The sequence below is a fragment of the Nicotiana sylvestris genome, chromosome 11, assembly GCF_000393655.2.
Source record: "Nicotiana sylvestris chromosome 11, ASM39365v2, whole genome shotgun sequence".
NCBI classification, from domain to species: Eukaryota; Viridiplantae; Streptophyta; class Magnoliopsida; order Solanales; family Solanaceae; genus Nicotiana; species Nicotiana sylvestris.
The window spans coordinates 12,868,927-12,894,124 of NC_091067.1; the positions used below are offsets into that span (position 1 = coordinate 12,868,927).

A 25,198-nucleotide genomic window follows, 5' to 3' on the forward strand; every position below is an offset into this window, starting at 1 on the left:
TATTGTGACTCAGATTTTGCGGGTGATATGGACAAACGAAGATCAACTACTGGTTATGTGTTTACTTTTGCAAAGGCACCAGTTAGTTGGAAGTCTACTTTGCAGTCAACAGTTGCTTTGTCTACAACAGAGGCAGAGTACATGGCTATTACAGATGCTGTGAAAGAGGCAATTTGGCTTCAAGGATTGCTAAAGGAGCTTGGTGTTGAACAAAAAGGTATCACAATTTTTTGTGATAGTCAAAGTGCTATTCAATTAGCGAAGAACCAAGTTTATCATGCAAGGACGAAGCACATTGATGTTCGATATCATTTCGTACGAGAAATCATAGAAGAAGGTGGAGTCACGGTGAAGAAAATTCATACTACAGAGAATCCTGCTGATATGCTGACAAAGGTGGTGACTGCGGTCAAGTTTCAACATTGTTTGGATTTGATCAACATTGTTGAACACTGAAGATTGAAGATGAAGACACAACCAAAATTTGTTATTGAGAGAGAATTGAAAATGTGGAATTTTGCCAAGGTGGAGATTTGTTGAAGTTTGGCAAAATGCCAAAGTCCCACATTGGTTGGGAGTTAAGTTTGGGGGGATTTTTCCCCTATAAAAGAAGGCCTAATGTTTAGGATTGAAACACACCTCTCATTTGCCTTCTCATCTGTTTAAGGCATTTGTATCTTCTCTCTTTAGTATTATTTCACTTGTATTTTGGAGTGGAATAAAATATTTGGTTGTGTCCGAGGAGTAGGCAGAATTAGCCGAACCTCGTAAATTCTTGTGTTCCCTTTATTATTGCTTTATTGTCTTATTTATTATTTGGTGGCTGTCATAATTTTTGGTATAGTAGTTGTGACTTATTCACACTCTATACATTTGGCTTCCGCAACAGTATAGAGGTGCCTCTATCTTCGCCGCTTGAGAATTGTAATTTGCGCAGCCTTGCAAAGTGGCAGAAAATAGTTTTAGGGCCTTTTTGGCGATGCCTAACAACTAAAGCTGAAGGCAAATAAAAAAGTAAATTACCTTGTCCTATCCCGCAAAAATAAGTAAAGAACGATTTATTTAGGGTAAATTGAGAGAAGGAAGATGCCTCCTCTGTCGTTGAACAAAATCGGCAAAGTATTGCCATTCTCCAGGATGTGGGAAGAGAATGTGATATATCAAAGTAGAGAGAGAAAGAAAATAGTGTAACTGATTAGCGTATTTAGTGGCTTAGGGCTAGGAAGTAACCAAAATTAAATATTTTGCTATAAAACTTAAAAAGTATCTATAAAATATAATTTTTTTAAATGATATTTATTTAAAATAAATAAGGTGTTAACCTTTATGAACAACTTAATTAATGCATAGTAATTACTGAGCAGCACACAAAGTGGACGCCTTTTACCTAATTCATCACTGCTTTTGATTGTGTTAAGTGCATAGTAATATTGTTTGAAAGCGATACTATTCAGATATATTAATTAAGCAAAGAGCTCTTTTTTGGTTGCAGAAATGGCAGTCTTCCGCTCACTATCAGTCACTACATTTCGCATTCTGTTGTTAGCTTTCTTGCTGTCTCTTCTGTGCTTCACGTCTACTGGCGAGTGCCCATTAATTCTCATCCCATTTATCATTATATTTTCTAGTTTTTTATTAATAAATCACTCTGAACCAAGTGCGTCATTTAGCCTCTGTGGAACATGTGTACCAGCAGATTAATTCTAGAAATGATATATATATATATAATACCTAGTTTAACGGAGAGACCATAGGTTCATCTGTCCCATGTATTAGGCTACAAATCCGCCCATGTATCTTGGCGATGGTGTATGTGAAAATTATGGATGGCCTGAAAATTCTTACGAGTTTGGCCTTGTCCATGCGACTGAAGTGCTTGTATATTGAAATGGAAGACTACAGAATTAATCTAATCTTGAATATTTCCTTGACGTTTGTCTTAATCTGGATTTTGTCTATGTTCAGTTTTCAGATTTTATTTTTATGTATGCAGATGCACGCAACCAGAACGGAAACATTACCATCAAGTGGGATATCATGTCTTGGACTCCAAATGTATACACTGTGAGTTTTTTCTGCTCTAGTTTTACCAACCTATATTATTATTATTATTATTATTGGAATAGCATGTTTTATTAGCATCTAGACTTTTAATCTAGACTTTTAACAAATTTGTGTTTGACACAAAGAGTGCTTTTTTTTCTCATGTATTAAGCAGGTTAATGTTTCAATCTACAACTTTGAGAAGTACCGTCCTATTCAAGCACCAAGATGGCAACTAGGTTGGAAATGGTCCGACGGAGAAGTAATTTGGAGTGCACGTGGAGGTCAAGCTACTGAGAGAGGGGATTGTTCGCAGTTCAAAGGGAACATCCCTTATTGTTGTAAGCGGGATCCCACATTTGTATATAAGCAACGACTTATGAATTGCCGCAAAGGTGCAGTAATTAACTCGTGGGTTCAAGATCCTTGGAAAGCTGTGAGCTCATTCGAGCTCGATGTTGGTCATGCTTTCCCAAGTATAAGAAAAGTGAGGAAGCCTAAAAGATTTACCCTCAAAGCACCAGGATATTACTGTAGGGGTGCAAAAACGGTGGAATCAAGCAAGTTTCCGACTCAAAATGGAACGATTGCTAAAGTTTTGAGTAAGTTACAGAGACTATTAAGCTATAGGAGAATTGTTATTTTGGTGATTGCATGCTTTTTTTTTCCAATTAAGCATATTGTTTTCTTCTTTGTTCCTTCACTTCTCAAGACGCTAATGGCATGACACATGAGTAAAAGATGAACTACGTACTTTTTTTAGCATCAATTTGCCAATTCTCTAGTAGCAAATGGTATATCATGTTAATTTATATTGTTGTTTTCCTTGTAGAGACATGGAGTGTTACTTGTATGTATTCACGTTTCGTAGCTGAGGACTCATCCATCTCCGCCCGTTATATTCCATTCAGACTGCCCGACTTGCGGCGGTGGTTGTCAAAATAGGTAACTCACCATGGAACATGCATAGAGTGAGCTGATACTATCTTACTCTCAAATTATTCCTTCTTTTTTTTTTTGTCTTTCAAAAGTTCTGATATTTTCTTATGTTGTCTTGACAGTTTGGAGTCCCCAACTTTAGGTTCAGCACCTGCAATAAGTTCAGCACTAGCAAAAAATATGATGATTTATGTTTCTTTCCTTTTTTTTTTTCTGCATGGCTTATGTCATTATTAAAGATATGCTTGTACTGATCTCAGCGCAGGCTTAAGGGTGAAGCGGATGAAGCCACCGCTTGAGGCTTCAAAATATAGAAGGCCCCGATATTATTATTACATTATATATAATATGGAATAATTTATAAATTACCATTTAAGGTCACAAAATATATATTTTTTACTTTTTTGAATTTGGTTGAAACTATTCTAATGAGTGAGTAGATTATGGAAAATTTATTTGTATTTCATTATTTAGTACGAGATTTGTTTCATTCATTTTATTTTCTTATTATCTTGTTGTTGTTATTGCTTGTTGCTACTGATTTTTTTTCATCTTTCCTTGAGCCGGGGATCTATCAAAAACAACATCTCTATCTCCCCAGACTCTACTTGTAAAATTATACTGAATTTGGTATTGTTGTTGTTGTTCATTATTTAGTAGTATATCTTTTCACATTCCTTCTTCAACTCTAATTTTTTTCTTCTCTAGTCACAACAATTTCATGTTTTTGTTTCTGACCATTTTCTTTTCTAATTTTAGCTCTTCTGAATTAGTTATTATTATTATTTTTATCTTGTTTGATTGGTCTATTGATCATAAAGTAAGTTCTTTTGTGGCTCATTAGTCAGTGGTATATGGATTTTATGAAATAAACTTAGGGCCTTTTATTATGGTTTGGCTTTAGGCCACCCAATTCATTGAGCCGCCTGATCTGTTAGCTTTTACTTTACTGTAGATTGTAGAAAGAATTGCTCTAAGATTTATGTTTTCTTTATGTTCAGGAGTAAAACATTTCACTGATTACTACTTTATAGATTTTGTTTACTGCTTATGGATGAAATCTTAGAAACTTCACCCTCTAGTACATACTCAAGTAACTCAGCATTTGCATTTCGACCAAGAAACAAATGTGAAAATGGGAAGAGCTGCATAAGTAAAGAGTTTAAGACACAGCTAGATGATATTTTCGTCGATCTAAGTTTTGGTGGCAGAATTTTTGTCAAACAATAGGTATCTGATGAAATAATTAGGGTGTGTCGAAATTGGCTTGCATACTACCGTTATTAGATACCAAACGACCTCTTAGAGGTGGCAAAATCAACCCATGTTTAGTAATTTCTCCAGCCGGTTCAAGTTTAGATGGTTAGAGTAATGATATGTTTGTTGTCCTTATTAAGGGGTTGAGCCCGAAATGATCCATTAAATTATTGGGTTGAAACGAGTCAAATTGCGTAACCAACAGGTTAAATTCTATCCAAATCCAAACATAAAACATCAAATTTTGGGATTAGAAAATATGTGAATTTGGAATAATTTAAGAAAAAGTTTTTAGCTTTCAAATTGTTTTCTACAAAAAGGAAAATAGAAAAGAAGGTTTGGTCATGTTGAAGATGTTGGGTTATGACTCATCACTACCTTTTTTTTTTTTTTGACTAAAATCCCATTTTGAATGGGTTGAATCATGATTCATTTATTAATTTGACTCGTTTACATTTGACTCAACTCGTTCGTTTACATTTGACTCTACTCGTTTGTCCAATTCTATTTTTAACGCTTCTCGAGGGGATGGTCATATTAATATGCTCGATTGTCTATTTCCTTATTTAAAATCATAAATTTTAAAAGTTTTTTTTTCTTAAATCTCGTGTCGAGTCAAACGTCATCATATAATTAGAAATAAAGGGAGTAGTAAGCTATTTCTGCTAGCATTTCTTTTCTCGCTTAATTACATGTAAGAAACAGAAAGGAGTGGTGATTTTCCATCTACATAATCCGAAAAATAAAACAGCTAGCATTGAATTATAAAAAGTTTAGAATGCAATTTCCATCACAAGTCCCAAAAATTACATAAAACCAATGGTATGCACAAGAAGAGATATGATAGTCAAAAGAATATATACAATTGCTCCTGTAGCCAGAAGGTCCAGAAATTGAGAAATTGAGAAATTGAGAAGTAATAACCAAAAAAATTTCTGTCAATACTTTATACCTATAAGCAGCTGCAAAAGTTGTTGCCTTAAGTACCCTTAGCCTCTAGTCGACCCCAATTTATTTTGGAACTGAGGCCTAATTATTATTGTTGGAAAAGAAGATTGATATAGAACTGTGATTTGAAAATTTCTTTTCGGGAAATGAAATAATATTCTTATGATTACAGCAAGTTCTTGAACCTGTTCCTTTCAGATTGTGCAGCGCACAGCTGCAATTTCTATGATATGGTTTTCTTTCCATATTCTCAAAATTAGATAAGCTTGCATCAAATATACATTGAAACACCATCTCAGCTGCTCCACTGGCCATTAATTAAATACGTTAGTTTTCGAAAATTCTCAAGTTTTATTACATGTATCTCAGAGGTATATATAGTATAATGATTGTGTAGCTAGCTGGAGACAGATATTTCGTTTTTAGTATATGTTGCATATAAAATTCAAGAAAAGTCTAGACTGGTGAGTTGCGAATTTGTAGAATCTTTTTCTTTTCATATGGTCAAACTTTGGTTACTAAGTAAAGTAATATTCTTTCCACGTAATATCTTAAGCTTTACGTGGGAGAATGTTATTTTTGCAGAAAAGAAGATGAGCCCGTTTGGATTGGCTTAAAAAAGGTAGCTTTTAAGCACAAGTGCTTAAAAGTACTTTTTAAGTGCTGGAGTTGGTGTTATAAATAAGCAGTTATGCATTTGGATAAAAGTGTTGGAGCTAAAAAAAAACTGTTGAAATATTTAGTAAACAAGTGTTGATAAGTACTTTTTCTATTAAAATAACTGAAATATCCTTAAAGCGGTTAACACTATAAAGAAGCTTATTACTATAATATTTTATTTCAAACTTATTAATATAAATACGAAATAATTAATATTTGAACTGATCACCTAAGATAATTTTTATAAATATAATTGTTGAACTCTTATTTTTCACTTCTTTGAACCATGTAAATTTTTTATTTATTTCTTGAAATTCCAAGCTTACTTGGAAAACATATGAAATGACTATCACATTTTATTATTCCATTCCTTATTTGAACTATGTAAAAATTCCTAATATTTAGGAAATCAAAATAAAATAAACTTGTACTTTTTAAAATTATTTGAAAATTGTACGTATAGTTAATTAGAAATTACAATGCAACTAGAATTGTTGGTCGCACACGAGTTTAAATTCTTAGAAAAAAAAATCAAACACAAGTACAATACTACAATCTACGTAAGAGATATTAAAGTTAAGTATGTTTAGCAAGCTTCATCTGTTATGGCTTCGCATGTATATCAGTTTTATTAATTTATAATTTTTTTATAAAGATTTACAGATGATTATTATATAAATAAATGTTTAATTATTTTTATACTAATATTTAGGACTATTTTTCCTTCCTTTTAGGTTTAGGAGTCCTATTTCCTATCTCATGTTTTAATTATTTAGTAAGAAAACTTCATTAGGTAAATGTCGTATTCACCTTTCAAAGCAAAGTTTACAAATTTTAAAAGTTTGAGTTGGATATTATAATTATTTCAAAAGTTTGTGAAGGACATTTTTGAAAAAATAAATATTATTAGGAACAAGAGGGTAAAATACTTGGTCAAAGATAGTTGGCTTTTAAGCTGGGAAAAAAAAGTTGGGATTGTGGCTTTTGGTTTTTTTTAAGCCAGTTTTAACTTTTTTTAAGCTGTTTTCTTTTTTGCCAAACACTCCCAACATCTAAAAATGGCTTAAAAGTTGGTTTGACCAGCTTTTAAACCAATCCAAACAGGCTCAATGTATGGTTGGTTTTCTTAATTTTAAACTATGTACAGCTTGTCTAAATATGACATAGGTCAGAGCATTACGGTTGAAGATTGACATGATTAGATGCGGATAACTATAAAAAGCAGTTGTTGTACAGTTTAGTGTTAACCTTCTGTTCTATGATTATTGTGATGTGTATATCGAAACGTGGATAATTAATGCAAAATAGAAATTATTTGCTTAAGTGGACCTTTTTTCGTGGCTTATATGGCCAGCCAGGGGTGCATTAAAGTTCGGTAACCAGTGTGCGGTTACAACTGGCCAAATAATGAACTTCTAAATTTGGAAATATCATAAGACAGTAAAGGAAAGTTCTACACTTGGCATCCACAAGCAGAGCCACAGTGTCAGTTTGCGGCCGAATCCTTTGTTCAAATCAAATATTTGTCTTAAAATTTTAGTATAAATTATTAATTTAAAAGCCCGTAACGTAAAAAGATTAAGATTCTGAACTCATAAGCTTGAAATTTTAATTTTGTCTCTATTGACATTTTACGGTTCAATGGTCAAGTTGACAATTGTGGACAGTAGAAACAAAACTATATGGAGACAAATCTAGTCAAAAAATATATTGTGCTTAAAAAATCAAATATATTTGTGGAGTGGGAACTTTAATTTGGTATTGACTTGGCATGTAGAAACTCAAAGGTAAATAAGATGCCATTAATTACTGAGGTTCGTCTGATTTAATGGTCTCTCATTGAGGAGATTATATTTGGAGTTCATAAGAGTTCCTGATAAAATTTAAAAAAAACACCACCAAGGAATGTGGTACAACACATGGGGATGTCCTTTCAGGTTTCGGGTTCGAGCCCTGGGTATGGAAAAATTCTTAGTAGGGAGCGCTTTCTCTCAAATGGGCCCCTATATGGCACGTTACGCATATACCCTGTTCTGAATGAGTGAATTTTTTTTATTAATTATATAAATATTATATTAACAAAATATGCTTGAGTTACTATAAAGAAAAGTGTAAGCTTTAAAAACGTAAAATATTGATCCTATATACCTAAATTAGTAAAAGAAAAAAATCGCCACATAAAAGTTCTCAATCATCCATTGATATATTAAAATATTAGTCAACAAAATACTAGTGAAGATGTTTAAAAGAAATTAAAAAATCATTTTTAGAAAAGATATTTTGTCAAAAATGTCTTCTTCTTCTTTTTTTTTTTTTTGGGGGGGGGGGGGGGGCTTAATTCCTGTATTTTTTTAAATCCTAAGGTTTTCTATTATGAAAATTTTCATCTCGAAATTCCTTGTCAATAGTTTTTCCTATTCTATTGATTTTGGTTTTTAATAGTTATGTTCAACAAGGAATAATAGTTAATGTGCTATATGTAGTTACATAAATTTTGAAACAGGAAATGATTATATACAAGGTAAAATTATGTATAGTTTAAATAGATAAAGAAAACTGTATTAAAAATAAAAACTCCTAAATCGAAAAGGAGTTTAAAGTGCTCGTTTTTACCTAATCAGTATATGCTTTTGTAGAGTAGCAAAGGTGAAATCGAATTAAAAAACAATTAATATATTCATATTTTTTTAAAGTGACAACTATTTTCTACCAAATTCTCTCGACTAAAGTGATAGATAAAGAAGACCGAGGAAGCAATACTTCATACGGTCAAAATAAATGTCGTATTAGCCAATCAATTAATTAGTACAAAATTAGGACACCAAAATGCCATTAGTTATTGCTTATTAGAACCCCGACCGTAGTTTTTATAAACTCACCCGTATAACCCGACCCATGAGACTATAACCCCCTCTTCTTAAAAAACGACTAGTTGGTTCTCCTTTCTCTATATTAGGTTACTCCTTTTAACTAATTACTAGTTTTAGTGTACATGCGTTGCACGTATGCATCACGTTAATCAATATAAAACATATATAAATTATTAAAAAATAGCAATGGAGGTAAAACTAAACGCAATATATGTTTAAATGATGAAAAAAATATTACTACATTGATATAATATATAGCTGAATTCAACATTTTTCGAGTGAAGTTAGTGTAATTAATTCTATAGTATTTATAGTTATAAATATTTTATTATATTAGATAAAAACATTCTATGTTATTATATCTCATCCAATATCTCTTTATAAACTTTACGTTCATAATGTCATTATACAAAAAAATAGTTCTCCATTCAAAGTTAATCAAAATTATAGCCAAATGAACCTCTTCTTGTGTAAAAAAAAAGTTATCTGGATTCTTATTGATTTAAGTCTAAATTTACTTCTTTGTATGTTCATCCAATACCAAATAATAGTCAATACCATCCTAAACTCACTCCGGATGTACTCTGCTAATAACAATTTTGAAATTTCAAGAGTTCACAATGTTGAGGTCAATTTTTCAAAATTATCAGAGGCTAAGGGGTGAGGGATGACAAATTTATAGTTATTTCAAGAATTCCAAATACATTAGTTTAACTTATGTTTAAAATATTAACTATAGTTGCACATTCACATAGTATGGTGGTAGCTTAACTTATTTCTAAATTAACACAATATTAGTTCAGACTTCTAGAAATTTAAAGTTAAGATTAAATCAAAACTCTTAAAAATTTAACAGGAAAATGCGAACATACATTGCTGATGGATGTTCCATATTTTAGGCAATCAATTATTGGCAATTTGGAGAAAAACAAATACTATTATATACCTTAGAGGCTAAGAATTAAAAAAACTTTAATGTTCACGTACTAAACTCCAAAAGGATATTTATAAAAACTGGTCAAATAAGGAAATAAAATAATAAAGTAAATTTTAATTGAATTTGAAGACCTAAATATTAGGATTTTCTTAAATAAAATTTTAGTTGATTTTGAAGTCCTAAATATTCGAAAAATAATTAAATGACTATTTTGTCTGGTGTGAAATTAATTTTTAAAGGATAAAAAAGGAGAACGATATTTCGATAGGGACTTTATAGTATAGATTATAGATGAATTTAGGCTTGTATAATTTTTTATTCTTAAATATGATATTGAATAATTATTTTGGGTGCTTAATTGAACATGAATTAATTACCGTATATGATTAAATAAGAATACTTAAAATACATAATTAATTATTCTACATTGAAATAATTTTACTTAGAAGTTACTGTATTAAATAATTTTAATTTAATGTATGTGATTTTATGTTTCCATTTTTTAATTTTAATTAGTAATTAATTGAAGTCGCCATCGTTCTCATCTTGATTTTATACGTATTGCACAAAGGATGTATTGTCTATTAGTACAATTTACATAAGGTAAAATATTTATTGATTTTAAATTCCTAAATATTAGTTCTTCCTACCTATTTTAATAGGGAAAGATTTAATATCAAAATTTTTAGTTGATTTCAAAATCCTAAACATTAGGAAACTAACCAAAGTTACAAATTTGTCCATTGTAAAAGTTATTTTTTAAGGGTAAAAGATGAACGATATTTACTATTTTCTGGCCGTGCAATACAATAGAAATAAATTATATATATATTTTATCTAAGAGAAATAATTTGGTACATGGTTTTTTTCTTTTTCCGATTCACACCCTCGTCCTCCCTTTCTTTTAGCCAAACGTATATTAAAAAAGACTCCTAAGTAAAAGGAGTGAATGTAATGGATTACAGTCAAATCTCTCTATAACAGCCTCATTTGTTCCGAAGTTTTTTGGCTGCTATAGTGAAGTGCCGTTATAGAGGACATATATTATAACATAATATAATATTCGGTTCCGAGAATAACTCAGCTTTTATAGTAAATGACTATTATATAAGGATGATGTTAGAGAGAGGTCTGACTGTATAACCTAAAATATATATGAATAGTTAACGAAACTTTTGCCTAAAATATTTATAGAAATTTTAATTGGTTAATGTTTAAAAAAAAGACTCCTATTGCTAAAAGGATTCCAAAGTGCTCATACTTTTCCTAATATAACTTCAGGAATTGAAAGTGTTCCATCAAAGGTTTTTACATGCAGACGAAGCACGTACAAAACATTGTGTTTTTCCGAAGCTATTATTTTTTTTTTACATATATGTTATATTATATAGCTCAAATAAGGAAGGATTTGGTACACAATCTTTAATTGGTTTTGGAGTCCTAAATATTAGGGAATGAATTAAAACTATTCCTACATATTAAAAAAATAATTAAATTACTATTTTGTCTAGTGTAAAATTAAATTTTTAAGGGTGAAAAAGGCGAACGATATTTCGCTAAGGGTCTCCGTGCTTTTAATATAGTATAGATAGATGTGTAATATAGTTGAAATGCAAGTGCAGTTTAAAGGAAATTTGACTTTGTGAACAAGAAAATATTTAAAAAATAATTGGTAAGTTATTAAGATGGTGGATGCATCAATCATTAAGAGTTGAATTGTTAAAATGAACTCGAACTATTAAGGTGGAAACATCTTGTATACAGGTTGGTCCAATTAGTCGAGTTATACGGGTGGTTTTGACAAATCTAGGGTGGAGTTTCAATTCGTCCAATAAGAATATGTCATGTCATTACAATCTATATTATTTGTCAATTAGAAATGGGCGGTTAGATTTAGGGACAAGTTTGAGCCAAAAATTTGACGAGAGGGGTAAATTTGGCTCAATAGGTAGATGGGGGCAAATTTGCACCAATTCTGATAGTTTAGTGGGAGTTTTAGCTCTTCTTTTTGTAAAAGAAATGACACCAGGTAGCCACTCAAAAGGGCTGTTATTTAGAAATTAGTCGGTGCGTTCTAAATTTAAGTTTTTTAGGACAAAAATATTTTAAACTGTCCTGAAATTAAGATTTTTAGCTTAAAAATTCAAGAAAAACAAGTATTGGCTAATCTTTAAATAGCATCCCTGAGAATGGCTATCTGTGCACTTGCTCCTTTGTTGTATATTTAAGTAGAAATGACACCATGTAGTCACTCTAAAAGACCCCTATTTAGGAATTAGACAAGAGGGGTTGCTCTGATGATAAGCAATCTCCACTTCCAACCAAGAGGTTGTGAGTTCGAGTCTCCCCAAGAGCAAGGTGGGAAGTTCTTGGAGGGAAGGATGTCGAGGGTCTATTTGGAAACAGCCTCTCTACCCCAAGGTAGGGGTAAGGTCTGCGTACACATTATCCTCCCCAGACCCCACTAAGCGGGATTATACTAGGTGGTTGTTGTCTTGAATTTCAATTTTTTGGACAAAAATGTCTTGATTGTTCTGAAGTTAAGATTTTTAGTTTAAAATTTTACGACAAAATAAACATTGACTAATCTCTAAATAGTATCCCTGAGAATGGCTATCTATGCATTTGTCCCTATATTCAATCCTCTGGCCCATGAAATGCTTTTACAACGTGAAACATGGTATGGAAACGTTAAAATAGCACAGGCTAGCCAGTTTCCAGACTCATCATTTAAAAATAGCCAACATTTGCCAAGTCATTGAAAAATAGCCACTATTTTGCTGCAACAGAGACCGCTCCAACATAATATATTGGAGTTCGGTGCACCCGTGCATGAACTTCCAGCATATTATGCTGGACCGATATATTTTGCTGGCTCCAGTATAATATACTGGAGTTCCAACAAAGTATACTGGAGTTTCAGTATATTATATTGGAGTTCCAGTATACTTTGCTGGAATTCCAGTTTATTATGTTGGAGTATTTTTCGAATTTTGAATAGTGTTTTCGTTGAGATTTATCTTTACATGAAAAGTGGCTAAATTTCGATAACTTTTAAAACTGTGGCTATTTTTGAATGATCACTTGTAAATCTGACTATTTTTTAATTTCTTGTATTGATGTGTACACTGAGGGCCCCCAAAATTTTCTCTAGTTTGGGCCAGGGTATTATTGAAGATTGAGATTTTTTCCTTCCTATACCATATATGAAACTTTATTACCAAATATGTGTATAGTATCTAAATTACCCGCCTAGTCCACATTTTTCCTACAATTTCTGTACCATTCGTTTATTAGGAATTAATAGGGCAGAATCTTCCCTTAATAACGCGCGAAAAATCAGGAAAGAATCTTGGGATTGATTGATTCTACATTAAATTCAAGTTTTGAAACGGAAAGGAGATCAAATCATATCACGGAAATCCTTTATCTTCAATTTATAATCATATTCTATTCTTTGATATTCTCACAATCTCTACAAATCAAAATCTCAGTTCGTCATTAAATCAAAATCGCTACAAATCAAAATCGCTACAAATCCACCATTGATAGCCATTAAAAAGCTTGAAAGCTTTGAATTCAAATTTAGGTTTTCAAAAATCATTATTTGTTTTGATTGGGTGTTGTTGATAAATTGTAGATATTTTGTAGATAAATTGTAGATTATTTGTATTCTAATTGTAGATGCTTTATTTTCTGTTTTCACAAATAAAAAAACGACTAAAACTTCTACAAATCTTCTGAAAAAACGCAATTATGTCAAAAATCCCAATTATGCTACAATTGAATGGGAATTGGGATATTAAAATTCAATGTACCCAGTTTCACTACAACAAATTTGATTATCAATGATGAATTATTTTGTCACCTATGATTCACTTTTCGTCACCAAAGATTTTTTATGACGAATTTTTTTTTGTCAATCTTTCGTCTCTAAAACACCGTCACTAATAACATATAAAGGCAACTTTGTGTTTCGTCGCCAAATAATGAAGTATTAAATACGAAATTCTTTTTCGTCCCTAAATACGCAATATTTATGACGAATTTATTTGTCATAAAAAGTACAAAAAAATCGTACTTAATAGTATGATTTCATCACTAAAAAGTGCATTAATGTCGACGAAACTGCCTCGTCTCTAAAATTTAGTTTAATTAGTGACGACGTTAAATGTCTCTAAAGCTATGTGTGTTTCGTAGTTGAAAACCGTAATTTTGTCATTAAAGACTACCTTTTATCTACAAAAAAGTATTTCGTCCCTAAATATATAATTAGTGACAATTATAATTTTATAGTTAAAACTACCATCTTGTCACTAAAAAGAATATTTTTATCGACAAAACAAAGTTGTCACTATAAGTTATCATAATTAGTGACAATTACAATTGTCAAATAATACAAAATTGATTCGTAGTCAATAAAAAGATGATTTTGGGACATAAATTATTTTGTCACTAAATATAGTGAATTTATGACGAACTTAATTTGTATAATAACGAAAATGTGATATTCCTAAAAACTATATAAAAGTGAACTTTTTTGTCACTAATAACAAATGTTTGATGACGTTTATATTCGTATTTGTTTTAGATTGACGTAATACGAATTTGAAATAACATAATAAAACAATCAACGTAATAACATAAAAATAAAAACAATCAGAGGTAATAACAAAAATATTCACCATTGATCATAAAACTAATATTAAAACTATATTGAAATAAAAGCTCCTTAAATTAAAAGAAACATAGTTAAAGTAAATATGTCCAACGTAAAAGTCTAATTGAGAAATATTACTCCTAAACTAGGACTGGGAAGTAAGTCTAATTGAGAAATATTACTCCTAAACTAGGACTGAGAAGTGGAGGAATGCAGTGACACTTCACTTGCAATTAGTCTTGATCCAATAGTTTCCTCCATATACCTGTATAAAAGATAGAGAAAAAATTATGATTTAAGTTAATACTTTATGGTATCATGGTATAAATAAGATATAATTGGTATAAACTACAACTTCTTGTTAGACGTAGAGTTTAATTGGTGAAACAAATAAATAAATTGTGATACAAGTAAATAAAAATGAGAAAAAAATTAAATAGTGTGAAGTTTAGTGTACCCAAAGTTGATAATCTGGTGGGGCTCAATCTTCACTGTATCATTAAAAAAACATTCGAACTTAGATGCTAAAAGAATTATACTTGAATTTATCATTTAAAGATGTAGTACTTCTAACCTTGATGGTGATGAGCCAATAAAATGACGCTTCATTTGGTTTAATATTTCCTCTTGGCGTGCCCTTAGAATACCCAGCTCAGAAGTTAATGTTTTTATCTGTATCTGCTGATTTGCTACCTCAGTTTCAGTTACATTCAAACGTTCTTGTAAACCATGTTGGGTAGTAGCAGCATCCTCTTTTGCCCTCCTAAGAGCATCCTCTAATTCTGTTGTCCTTCTTTTTGTTGTTGTAGTTGTATTAGGCTTTGGACCATAACCAAGACCTTTAATATATCCCGACCTTGTACCAAGTACATTATCAACAATTTCATCAATAGTCATTGGATTCTCTTCAGAAACAGATCGAGCTCTCAAATCTCTCATTTTGTTCTACATAAAAATATTATATCAGTTAAATTAATTATAAGATAGAATGAATACATGTGACATGTTACTAAAATATTACTTACGTAGTTAGTCTCAGCCTCTGGAGATGACCATCCTTTTTCACTCGAGTAATGGGTACTTTTGAAGAACTCAATCCTATTTGGCTCTACTCCTTCATGTTCCTTCACACCCTACACAATATGAAAATAATATGAAATATTACTAAAATATCATCTTAGTAATGAATGCCTAGGGTGATTGAACCTCAACCACATTGACATGATTAGATTACAGGTTCAACAAAAGGTAATGAATGTATGTAGATCAAAGCTTTTTACCTATACCAACTCCTGTCAAGGCAACCATTTTTGAGAGTTTTGTAAGACAGAACATTGCAGAGTCAGAAATTGATGTGACAAGTAACATTAGACAACTAATGAAGAGTAGTTATGGCTTCCCAACTAACAACAAGACAGAATTTTTATATGTTGACTGCCCTTTTATACAAAAATAAACTCAGAGAAAGGAAACAAATAAAGGTTTTATATCAGAAAGCTCAATATATTTTAAGAGCCTTAAAATACTACTACTAACAGTTGTTATAGAATACATGACACAGACATAGAACTGGTTTTCCTTGTTATTAAGGTCCTAGATGTGATACTAATATTTGATAATTAAAAGTTTAACTAAAGCATGCTGACAAAGATTTAAAGAAAAGTAAAGAGAAACGAAAGAAACAAGTTGCACAGAAACGTCCCCACCTCTCAATTACCAATTCACCATGACTTTGTTCACTATAAATTACATCTCAAACTTAGAAATAACTAAATAGGCTTCAATGTTTCACAACAGACTCCCCTTGATCCTTGGGACCCTTTCTCATATTCCCGTGGTCCAAACATTGATCCAAAGTCGAATATGTAACTCCACCAAAGACCCTAAACACGCATCTAACTATCTAAGTTATTCTTAATACAAAAAGAGTTCAATCAAACATCCTAAATGCAGCCTCTCTAGTTCATTTCATATTGTCGATAACTTAAACCAGACAAAGAAGGAAAAAGAGCAGTGATTCAGATCATTGTTGACTTTAATAGAAGCGCGACTTTCTTACATGGGCAACTGGAGGGCATGATATCTAGATGACTGCATAACATATACAAACAGATAAAAACTTCTTATTTATGAATAGGTTTGGTGTCTGGTTGTGAAAATATTTACACATATGAGGCAAGGTTAGTTTCAAAGAGTCAAGTACTACACATTAAGCAGGTTCTCTATTTTTTATACAAATGATAAGTTTCTCCCATTTTAGCAATTCTCATCCCACACATCTGACTTTCTAATGTTGGCAGGGATCATAGAACTCAAGCAAAAAAAAAAAGCAAATACAAAGGAAGAGGAAGAACTGACACAGAATGCTTTCCGAGTTCGAACAACTCAAACATAAATAAAATAAAAATAACTGCTTTACATAGAAGATATGCCTTCCGTATGAGAAGAGATAAGATATTAACTAAAATCAATGGATACATTAATCTTCAAATATAAAAGTATAGTTGATGGAATGTCTGATGAGAATCAAGTTTTCTACTTCTTTTTTCTTAGAAAAGGTAAGTTTTATTGAGTATCAGCACTAACGTTGGGGCTGTAAATTAGGAAATGAGATCTAACAAGATTTCAGCATCATTTACAAGTTCCAGTTTACACCAAAACATAATAAGAGCTTAACAGTCAAGTTCTAGTAATTTACTACTTAAGAGCATGAAATGTCTAATATTTAACCAAGTTATATGTCTAGTTTTAAGTGCTAAGTTATGTTATCAAAACACTCATAAACTACATTAACATGGAAACAGGTGGTTAAAGCAGTGATTGATCCTAGTGCAAATATGGAGTTCAGAGCCAACACGGCAGATGATCCTCACAAGAGGAAACCAGATATCAACAAAGCAAAAGAAGCTAACCGGTTCACGAAATGCCATATAAGAAAACTAGAAATCCAATAACGAGTCACAAACAGAGCCTCGACAGCAATAAATAGGCCAAACAAGCTCTAGAATACTCAACAATTGCAATAAAAAAACTTGCACAACAACAACAAGAAACTAACTTGATTTGAATTATGAATGAAAAATAGCAATACTTAAAAGTATGTGCAAGTTCTTTTCTTTTTTTCACCATTTTGAATATTAAAAATGTCCCTTGAGATTTCAGTCTTCGCCTACCAAGCATAGAGATTGGAAAAGTTCCAAAAAATAAAAATAGTATAACTTACTATTTCAGCACGAGCAGCTACAAAAGCTCTTGACCCCATGAAATGATTAGATTTCAGCTTTGTTCGATTGACCTTGTTTATCTCGCATCGTCTCTACAAAGAATATATAAATATAAGTAAATAAAATTATAATGAAACAAATATGATGCTAAAGCTTATTATCATTTCGCACTATAAGTTCTCAGATGTTAGCATAAAAGAGTGGACATAAACTAAAGAACCACGTCAAACTCTTCTCAAAGGTTGCAATTTTCAGAGGCATTTAAAGAATCCTTTTTTTTTTATTTTTACTTCCAGTTTATTTTCTACTCTTATTTGTATCTTCTGTAAGGGTCTACTCATATCAATGTAAGCCATATCATCCATGAATGAATGTTGCAGCTACAAAGTAGAGAAAAATATTTTCTGAAAATATCTTCTGTACATTTTGTTTGTACGTATTCTTAATTACTTAAAGAAAAAGGTTGAGAAATCGTGAATGTTGTTTGCCAGAAAAAGATATAACGAGACAAATATGAATAGAAATTACCTTATGCTCTGGATTCGCCCACATGTCACAGAGCCTGTTCCAATTTTCCGGGCTCAACTCTGGCACTTCAATTTTACGAGCCTCTTCCTCGGAGCTTGCACTTTCAAATAGCTTTTTTAATTTGTAGCGTCATTGTCGGCTTCTATTTTTCAGAATATCCTCACAACTATCTTTGGTGTAATGCTCGTCCAAGTTAATTTCAAACTTCTCCTGCAAAATGAGAAGTTTTGAAGACACTCACAAAATAATCAAAATTTCCTTTGCTGGTAAAAGATTAAAAACTAACATATTTATAATGTAATAAAATTTACCAAAATATAGAATCCTTACATGGCATCTAATTAATGTTGCATCCTTATCATCTCTTGTGAGTTCCTTCCACTTGTTTGGAAGCGAAAGAAAGTTGCGAGCAATAATTCCTAACTCATTTGATAGCTTTGCTGATGGAATTGCCTTAACTGACCTTCCTTTACCAACTGGAATGTCTATAACCATCTTTCTCCCTATAAACTTCTTCATTTTCTCAAGACCTTTTCCCATTGTCCTTCCACGACCTTTCCTGATTCTAGTTGAATCATCTGATTTTAAAAAGTAAAAATCAGTTCAAAATACTTGCTAAAATTCTTAAATGGTAACCATGTATATATATTAGTAATTAATTGTCATGCTACAAATGAAAACTCTACTGTTTCAAGTTTAACATTAATGAATGTTTCAAATATTAATATATTTGGTTCCAACTTAAACACAAAAGAATCCTAGATGCTGGAATATAAAGATTGTTATTTCTTTCCAGTTGAGGAAAGTAAGAATTTGTTGAAACTTCTTATTGGGCGACAATCAGAAACTTTGTTTACATCCCCTCTTTTAAACACAATCTGTTTGTTTTATAAAGATAAACTCAAAAATAATATAGCAATAGGTGTGAAGTTCTTGGCTACTCTTAGTATTTGCTAAAACCAACAAGAAAGAATGGGTGCAATGTAATTTATCAGATAATGACTTCCACAGAAATGAAAATCCCCAATATACCTTCGAATTGCAATATAATTGACCTGACAATAAGAAATTACTTCAATTTTACAGCAAAGGTTTCAATAAAAATAGTACTACCAAAACTCTGAATTAGAAAGTGCAGGATATACTAGTTGCATATAGAAAAACAATATGGAATGCACAGAACAAGCCAAAAAAAAGGATCCATAAGAATAAACAACAAAAAATAGTACACTGACAACAATGAGCAATAAGCATCAAATTAAAAAGGAGAACAAACAATAATTAATAGATACACTCCTAGTCAATATAATAAAAGGTACGTATTACCTGTATTAGGAGTAGGATTATTACTATTTGATGGATCAGATAATCGGCTTGCTTGAGTAGAAGCACCTGTAATTGTGGTTTGTCTAGAGACACGTCCGCCTGATGCCATTGATTTGTAGAATTCTACCAAAAATACTATATAATTTTAGTATATTCATTAGATGTAAAATCTATTAGTTTAACAAACCAAAAGTTAGAAATAACTAAAGAAAAACTCAAAAAGAACATAAATCATCAATCTGGAAAGCCTGATGCACATCATTTCCTAATACGAATTTACTATCTTCTTCTCCTAAAATTTATTGAACTATTGAAGCATCACTAGCCGAGTTAAGTAATTAGTATAACATAGCAAAGATCTATTTATGTAGAAATTTTTCTAATTTGAAGGCACATCAACTATGTTTTCAAAAACGTATATCGTATAAATGAAAGTTTTTCAATGGTGAAAGTTGAAAGAAAAATTCAGCAACTTTTCACAGAGATAATCAAGAAAAGAGTGTGTGCAATGGTAAGCAATATGGACAACATTACAACAGATTATCTTGGAATGCTTTTGAAAGCTAATCATGATACTGCTGGAAGAGAGAAGCTCATATTTGAAGAAATAATTGATGAATGCTGAACAAGAAACAACGCAGACATTGCTCTCATGGACTATTTTTCTTCTAGGCACACTGACTGGCAAGAAAAAGCAAGAGAAGAGGCACTAGACTTACTTGGGCAGCGATATCAAAATTATAAAGACATATCAAAACTAAAAATAGTATGGGAACTATCAACAGCTCCTTTATTTTTCCATAATATTAATTTTTTTCAAAAACTTATACCAAAGATCTTATAAGTTATACATGCAGCAGATTTAAAAGAAGCTGTGTGTCTGACAAAGATTGAGCCTAGTGAAGGAATGTTTACTGGTTTCAACAAAAATATAAATTACCCTACAAAATATTCACCTTAAAACACTTTGTTTCAGTTCATCTAAATTTAAAGTGCCATTATCCGATCAAACAAATTCCCAAGGGCCACCAAGAAGCATGATTTGATTCAAACAGAAGCTTTAATACCATATTTTCACAATCCATCCACTCTTCCCTCAAAACCAGACAGAAAACGTCAATATATACACAAAATAGATGCCTACTATGATAATATCTAATATTTCCCCTTCAGTACACCATGCAAAACTATAAATATACACAGTAAACTAAAAACTCTAAATATACACAGTAAATTAAAGAGTTTCTATTTCAAAATCTTCTAATTGATTTATTCTCATCTAGATTGATCATATGAGACAAAATAAAAGCATATCAATGTCTATGCCACAAATAATTAATGAATTAATAATTTGATATATGATTGTGGCAATTACAATCTATTGAATCTTATTCAAACAAAGAGTAGGTGAAATGATACATACCTGTTCAGAAATTTTGCTTCACTTTGCAATGTATTTTTTCCAGTCATTTTTCTCATATATATATATAGTGGTTATCCTGACATTCGTTTGGAGCCAAAAATCCCAAAAACCAGCGCCAAAAGACGGTTTCTTTCTCCAATTTACAATGTTGTGGAATTCTATTTGGTGGGTATGGACGAGCTTGGTGGGTATGGAGGAGGTTGAAGAGTTATGCCAAGGAAGGGAGTGGAGAAGTGCTTTACCCTGAATTTTCTTCTAACCCTAACTTTATCTCTCTCTCCCACTAATTCTAAAATATCAGCCAACTTATGTAAAAATAGTATATACAACCAACTTATATACATATAATACTACAAATGTACAACCAACTTATGTAAAAAAAATAGTAAAAAGAAACTTTACCTTGTGAAAATAATACTAAAATGAAACTTTATTTTAGTACATATCCCAATTTTGGATGACTTTATGTTATAAATAAGCTATATCAAATATGTACTACAGTAATACAATATTCAAAAGATTTATTTCAAGAATTGATTTAACTATCTTTGTGTTCACGAGAAATTGAACCAAAACTGGAAAAAAAAATCAACATTCTTTATTTGATTTGATTTTGATTTTTAGTTTTAAGAACATATAAAATTTAATTATTTGGTTTTAAGCAAAAATTAATCGTAAAAGTCGAACCAGATTGATTATATAAATACCTATTTAGAAATTATAACTATATAAAATTTTACATTACAAATTATTTTTTGCGCTCTTGGCTACTATTTGTGTTGTTTCTACTCTGTTTGGATAAGTAGACTTGGCAAAACCTCTTAGTTCTTTGTAGGAAAGCAACTGTTGTAATTATGATCCTCTAATATTCCTAGTGTTCAGTATATTCTTAGTTCTTTGTAGGAAAGCAACTGTTGTAATTATGATCCTCTAATATTCCTAGTGTTCAGTATATTCTGCTGATTGGTCCCTAAATGTCCACAAAACTTTTGTTCACTCTTTAGAACATAAGTGAAGGAATCAAGGTTATAAGATTAATTAGTGTTGTACACTATACTTTTTCCTCTAAATTAAGTTATCTTATCGGGTAAATTGTAATGATCGACAACTGATTAATCGATATCCGATAATCACTATCTTATCAGTTCGATTATCAGTTTAGCATATTTATAAACCGATAACCGATATATCGAGCCAATAACATTCACAACCGAACTGAACCGACTGATATACATCCCTAATAAGAATACTTTCTAGTTGGACATGGTTTTATTATTACTACTTCTTATCGGCCATATTAATGTCTCTGTGCATTTGGTTGATAATGATTTCATTAATTGAATAATGTATTTGGATGATTACGGTGAAGATGTAATGACCCAATATGTCGTAAGAATTAACGCCCCGTTCAGCAACCTAAGGTCCCGAGCAACTTTGTAATATGTATTATGACTTGTGTGTGCCATCGAGTTTGGTTTTCAAAAGATTCGAAATTAAATTTAAAGAAAAATTCTCATTTTGAAACTTAAATGGAAAGAGTTGAACGGAGAGTTGACTTTTGAGCAACGACCTCGGAATGGAGTTTTGATGATGTCAATAGCTTCGTATGGTAATTTTCGCTTTAGGCGTGTGTCCGGATTTGGAAGTCCGTAAGAGTTAGGACAATTCGACACATTTTGGCGAAAGTTGGAAAATAGAATTTTTTTTTGGAAAATTCGACCGAGGGTGGAAATTTGATAATGAGGACGGATTTCGATTCCGAAAATAGGAACAACTATGGTACATCATTTATAACTCGCGTGCAAAATTTGAAGTCATTCCGGATTGATTTGATATATTTCAGCGCAAAATATAGAAGTTGGAAGATTTGAAAACTCATAATTCGATTCGATGCGTGATTCGTAATTTCGGCGTGGTTTGATGTGGTTTAAAGCCTCGACTAAGTTCGTATTATATTTTAGGACATGTTGTCATACTTGGTTAAAGTCCTGAGGGCCTCGGGTGGATTTTGGAAGGTTAGCGGAGTTAATTTTGGACATTGAAGCTGCTAATTTTTCTGCTGTTCTGAACAACATTTGGGCAGAAGCGACATCGCAGAAGCGTGAAACTCATCGCAGAAGCGACTGGAAAGGGGGCTGGACAGTGTTGGGCGTTCATCACAGGAGCGGAGTAGTGGAACGCACCTGCGACACCGCAGGTGCGATGTTGGCAGCGCAGAAGCGGATGTTGGCAGCTATGAGAGGGATCACAGAAGCAATTAGAGTTCTTCTCTAATATAAATCATTGACGTATATTAGGTTGAGTTGTTCACTCTCGAACGTAGTATGAATACGAAAACAACGTGTACCCGAGTCATCCAAAACCCAATCCGGACATTCGCCCAAAGCCAAAATCATCATACGAAGGCCTGTTGGAACCTTCAAATCTCGATTCCGAGGTCGTTTATTCAAAAATCACAACTTAGCCAATTCTTCCAACTTAAAGCTTCTGAAATGAGAATTCTCTTTCCAAATCGACTTCAAACTTCCCGAATTCGAATTACGACCATGTGCACAAGTCATAGTACCTGAACTGAAGATGTTCATGGTCTCAAACTGCCGAACGATGCGCTAAAGCTCAAAGCGACCAGTCGGGTATCGGTTTGCTGAACTTAAAAAATCCGATCCGATCCGAGTTTATATGGATTGGAGTTGGATTGTCATTTCTTCAATCCGAAAACCAAAACGAAAATTTCATATCCAATCCAAACTGCCAGAACGCCCGCCGCTAATCTTCATGTCTTAAGTTCTATGTCAAATTTGAAAGTAATTATGTATTTAATCTTGAAGGAATACTAATTTAAATTACAGTATTGATGAATCTTATTAATTATTTTATGTTAGGGAGGTAAAATGTGTAGTTTGATAATAGTATTTAAGAAACTATTATTTTTTATTTATCTAAAAATTAAGTATGATTAATTTTTATCTCATATTAACTTTAACACTATTGCATTATTTGTACTTGTAAAAAGAAAAATTATAGATACTTTATTCTACCGAAAATATCTACTCACAAATAAATGTATTTCTTTACTGTAATAACTTGAATTGATTAAATTAGAATAACATGTGAAATAGAGTGATCACGGCCAACTATGCCTTCTAAAGACAAAGCGGTCGTTGCAAATATAATCCGTTTTTTAATTCCGGAGCCGAATCCTCATGGAACTAACCTATCTATTACAACTCTTGACAATGCTATTTTCAACTCAACCAATTTCCAGATGCAAGATTTTTATCAATCAACTTGGGTTTTTGTTTAACTATTTCAAATGATATTAAAAACAACAATATGCTAAATTAAAGATAATTCAAGGGTAAAAAGGTTTAGGGCATTGATTTCCTCAATTTCTAGTTTAGGTTTTAACTCTTTTGCTATAATCTCGCCGTACTACTTTATGAGGTTTAAGAGCTATGAGTTATCGTAATTTTCTCTCGATCAACTACGATAATTTACTAGAGCATTTTCTCGAACTACTCTAGCTGGCAATATGTGTAGCTCTAAATTATCCCACCAAAGTTTCGTTATCTCTAAACTCACCTTTAGTTCAAGTAATGAATCTCTTCAATTACCTAAAAGTGGTGTTGTTCAATAGCAGTCTAACCTAATATTCTTTCTCAAGCAATATGAGGTAATTAGACACGATTAATCAAGGGCCCATTCAATTAATCACCATATAAAACGTGATTGAACACTCATATAAAATAACAGTGAAACATAATTAAGCTGGGACATAAACAGTCGCCAAATTACATGAATCTAGCCTATTATCATAGGGAAAATTAAAAGACCAAATAAAAATTAACAAAAAATTAACTTTGTTGATTTAGTTGCTTTTTAGGTAAAAAATTGAATCAGATTGAACAATGAACACCTCAAGTATTGTGTAAATATAGCATGAATGAAAATATACAAATATATATTTTTGTTCACTTTTCCGCATATAAGCAAGTTGAGCATAATTGATTAATTTTTCTTCTACAAACTTTGATACCATAAACTTTAATTGGAGTTCCAATCTGCTTGGGTTATGGATTACATTTTTTCTTCTATTTTTATAAAAAAATCTGTTGGTCACTCTTTTTGTCAAACAAGGAATTGTCACCGCAAGTCCTCAACATCTCCCCTCGTCCGTCCTTTTTATAAGAAAAAAAAGAATTGTCGCTGCAGCCCTCTCCTGACGCTGCATCTCGTTGCTCTTGGTAATCCCCTTGTTCGCTATCAGACCACTCTGGTAAATTCTCCTCTTTTATTTCTATCGCTGCCTTCTCCTCTCTATTTAATTCTTAACATCCGAATACTGAGTTTTGATTTATGAATTGATTTGTCATAAGAATGAAT

The 25,198-nt window shown here is 31.7% G+C and overlaps 2 protein-coding genes and 1 long non-coding RNA gene across 5 annotated transcripts; 1 reads left to right on the top strand and 2 right to left on the bottom strand.

Moving 5' to 3' along the window:
- Nucleotides 1-1,468: 1,468 nt before the first annotated feature.
- Nucleotides 1,469-3,394, top strand: LOC104249782 (protein COBRA-like). 2 transcript variants are annotated; one of them, XM_009806265.2, is made up of 5 exons: nt 1,469-1,582; nt 1,994-2,064; nt 2,219-2,645; nt 2,876-3,014; nt 3,105-3,394. In XM_009806265.2, the coding sequence occupies exons 1-4, from the start codon at nt 1,495-1,497 to the stop codon at nt 2,986-2,988; spliced, it is 699 nt and encodes a 232-aa protein (XP_009804567.1). In that variant the 5' UTR covers nt 1,469-1,494; the 3' UTR covers nt 2,989-3,014; nt 3,105-3,394. The 2 variants fall into 2 exon arrangements, with proteins under 2 accessions (XP_009804567.1, XP_009804566.1); XM_009806264.2 differs by having other exon boundaries at nt 2,876-2,988; nt 3,105-3,393.
- Nucleotides 3,395-14,320: 10,926 nt separating this feature from the next.
- On the bottom strand, nt 14,321-18,110 carry LOC104242475 (uncharacterized). 2 transcript variants are annotated; one of them, XM_070162905.1, is made up of 6 exons: nt 18,067-18,110; nt 17,538-17,630; nt 15,340-15,447; nt 14,889-15,259; nt 14,772-14,805; nt 14,321-14,579 (listed from the first exon to the last, which is right to left on the bottom strand). In XM_070162905.1, exons 1-5 carry the CDS (start codon nt 18,088-18,090, stop codon nt 14,796-14,798), a joined length of 606 nt encoding a protein of 201 aa, XP_070019006.1. In that variant the 5' UTR covers nt 18,091-18,110; the 3' UTR covers nt 14,321-14,579; nt 14,772-14,795. The 2 variants fall into 2 exon arrangements, with proteins under 2 accessions (XP_070019006.1, XP_070019005.1); XM_070162904.1 differs by lacking the exon at nt 14,772-14,805.
- A 461-nt stretch (nt 18,111-18,571) lies between these two features.
- On the bottom strand, nt 18,572-21,094 carry LOC138881990 (uncharacterized). The gene is made up of 3 exons (XR_011403422.1): nt 20,816-21,094; nt 19,393-19,515; nt 18,572-18,644 (listed from the first exon to the last, which is right to left on the bottom strand). It is a non-coding gene; the product is annotated as an uncharacterized lncRNA (long non-coding RNA).
- Nucleotides 21,095-25,198: the final 4,104 nt, after the last annotated feature.

Bases quoted from the DNA above. Each gene is read 5' to 3' on its own strand.
- LOC104249782 (XM_009806265.2), top strand. From the start codon at position 1,495: ATGGCAGTCTTCCGCTCACTATCAGTCACTACATTTCGCATTCTGTTG. The intron at 2,065-2,218 runs GTGAGTTTTTTC...TGTATTAAGCAG, and splicing joins GGACTCCAAATGTATACACT to GTTAATGTTTCAATCTACAA. The intron at 2,646-2,875 runs GTAAGTTACAGA...TTTTCCTTGTAG, and splicing joins AACGATTGCTAAAGTTTTGA to AGACATGGAGTGTTACTTGT.
- LOC104242475 (XM_070162904.1), bottom strand. From the start codon at position 18,090: ATGTGGGCGAATCCAGAGCATAAG. The intron at 17,631-18,066 runs GTAATTTCTATT...TATTCTTTGTAG, and splicing joins GGGCGAATCCAGAGCATAAG to AGACGATGCGAGATAAACAA. The intron at 15,260-15,339 runs GTAAGTAATATT...ATTTTTATGTAG, and splicing joins CAGAGGCTGAGACTAACTAC to AACAAAATGAGAGATTTGAG.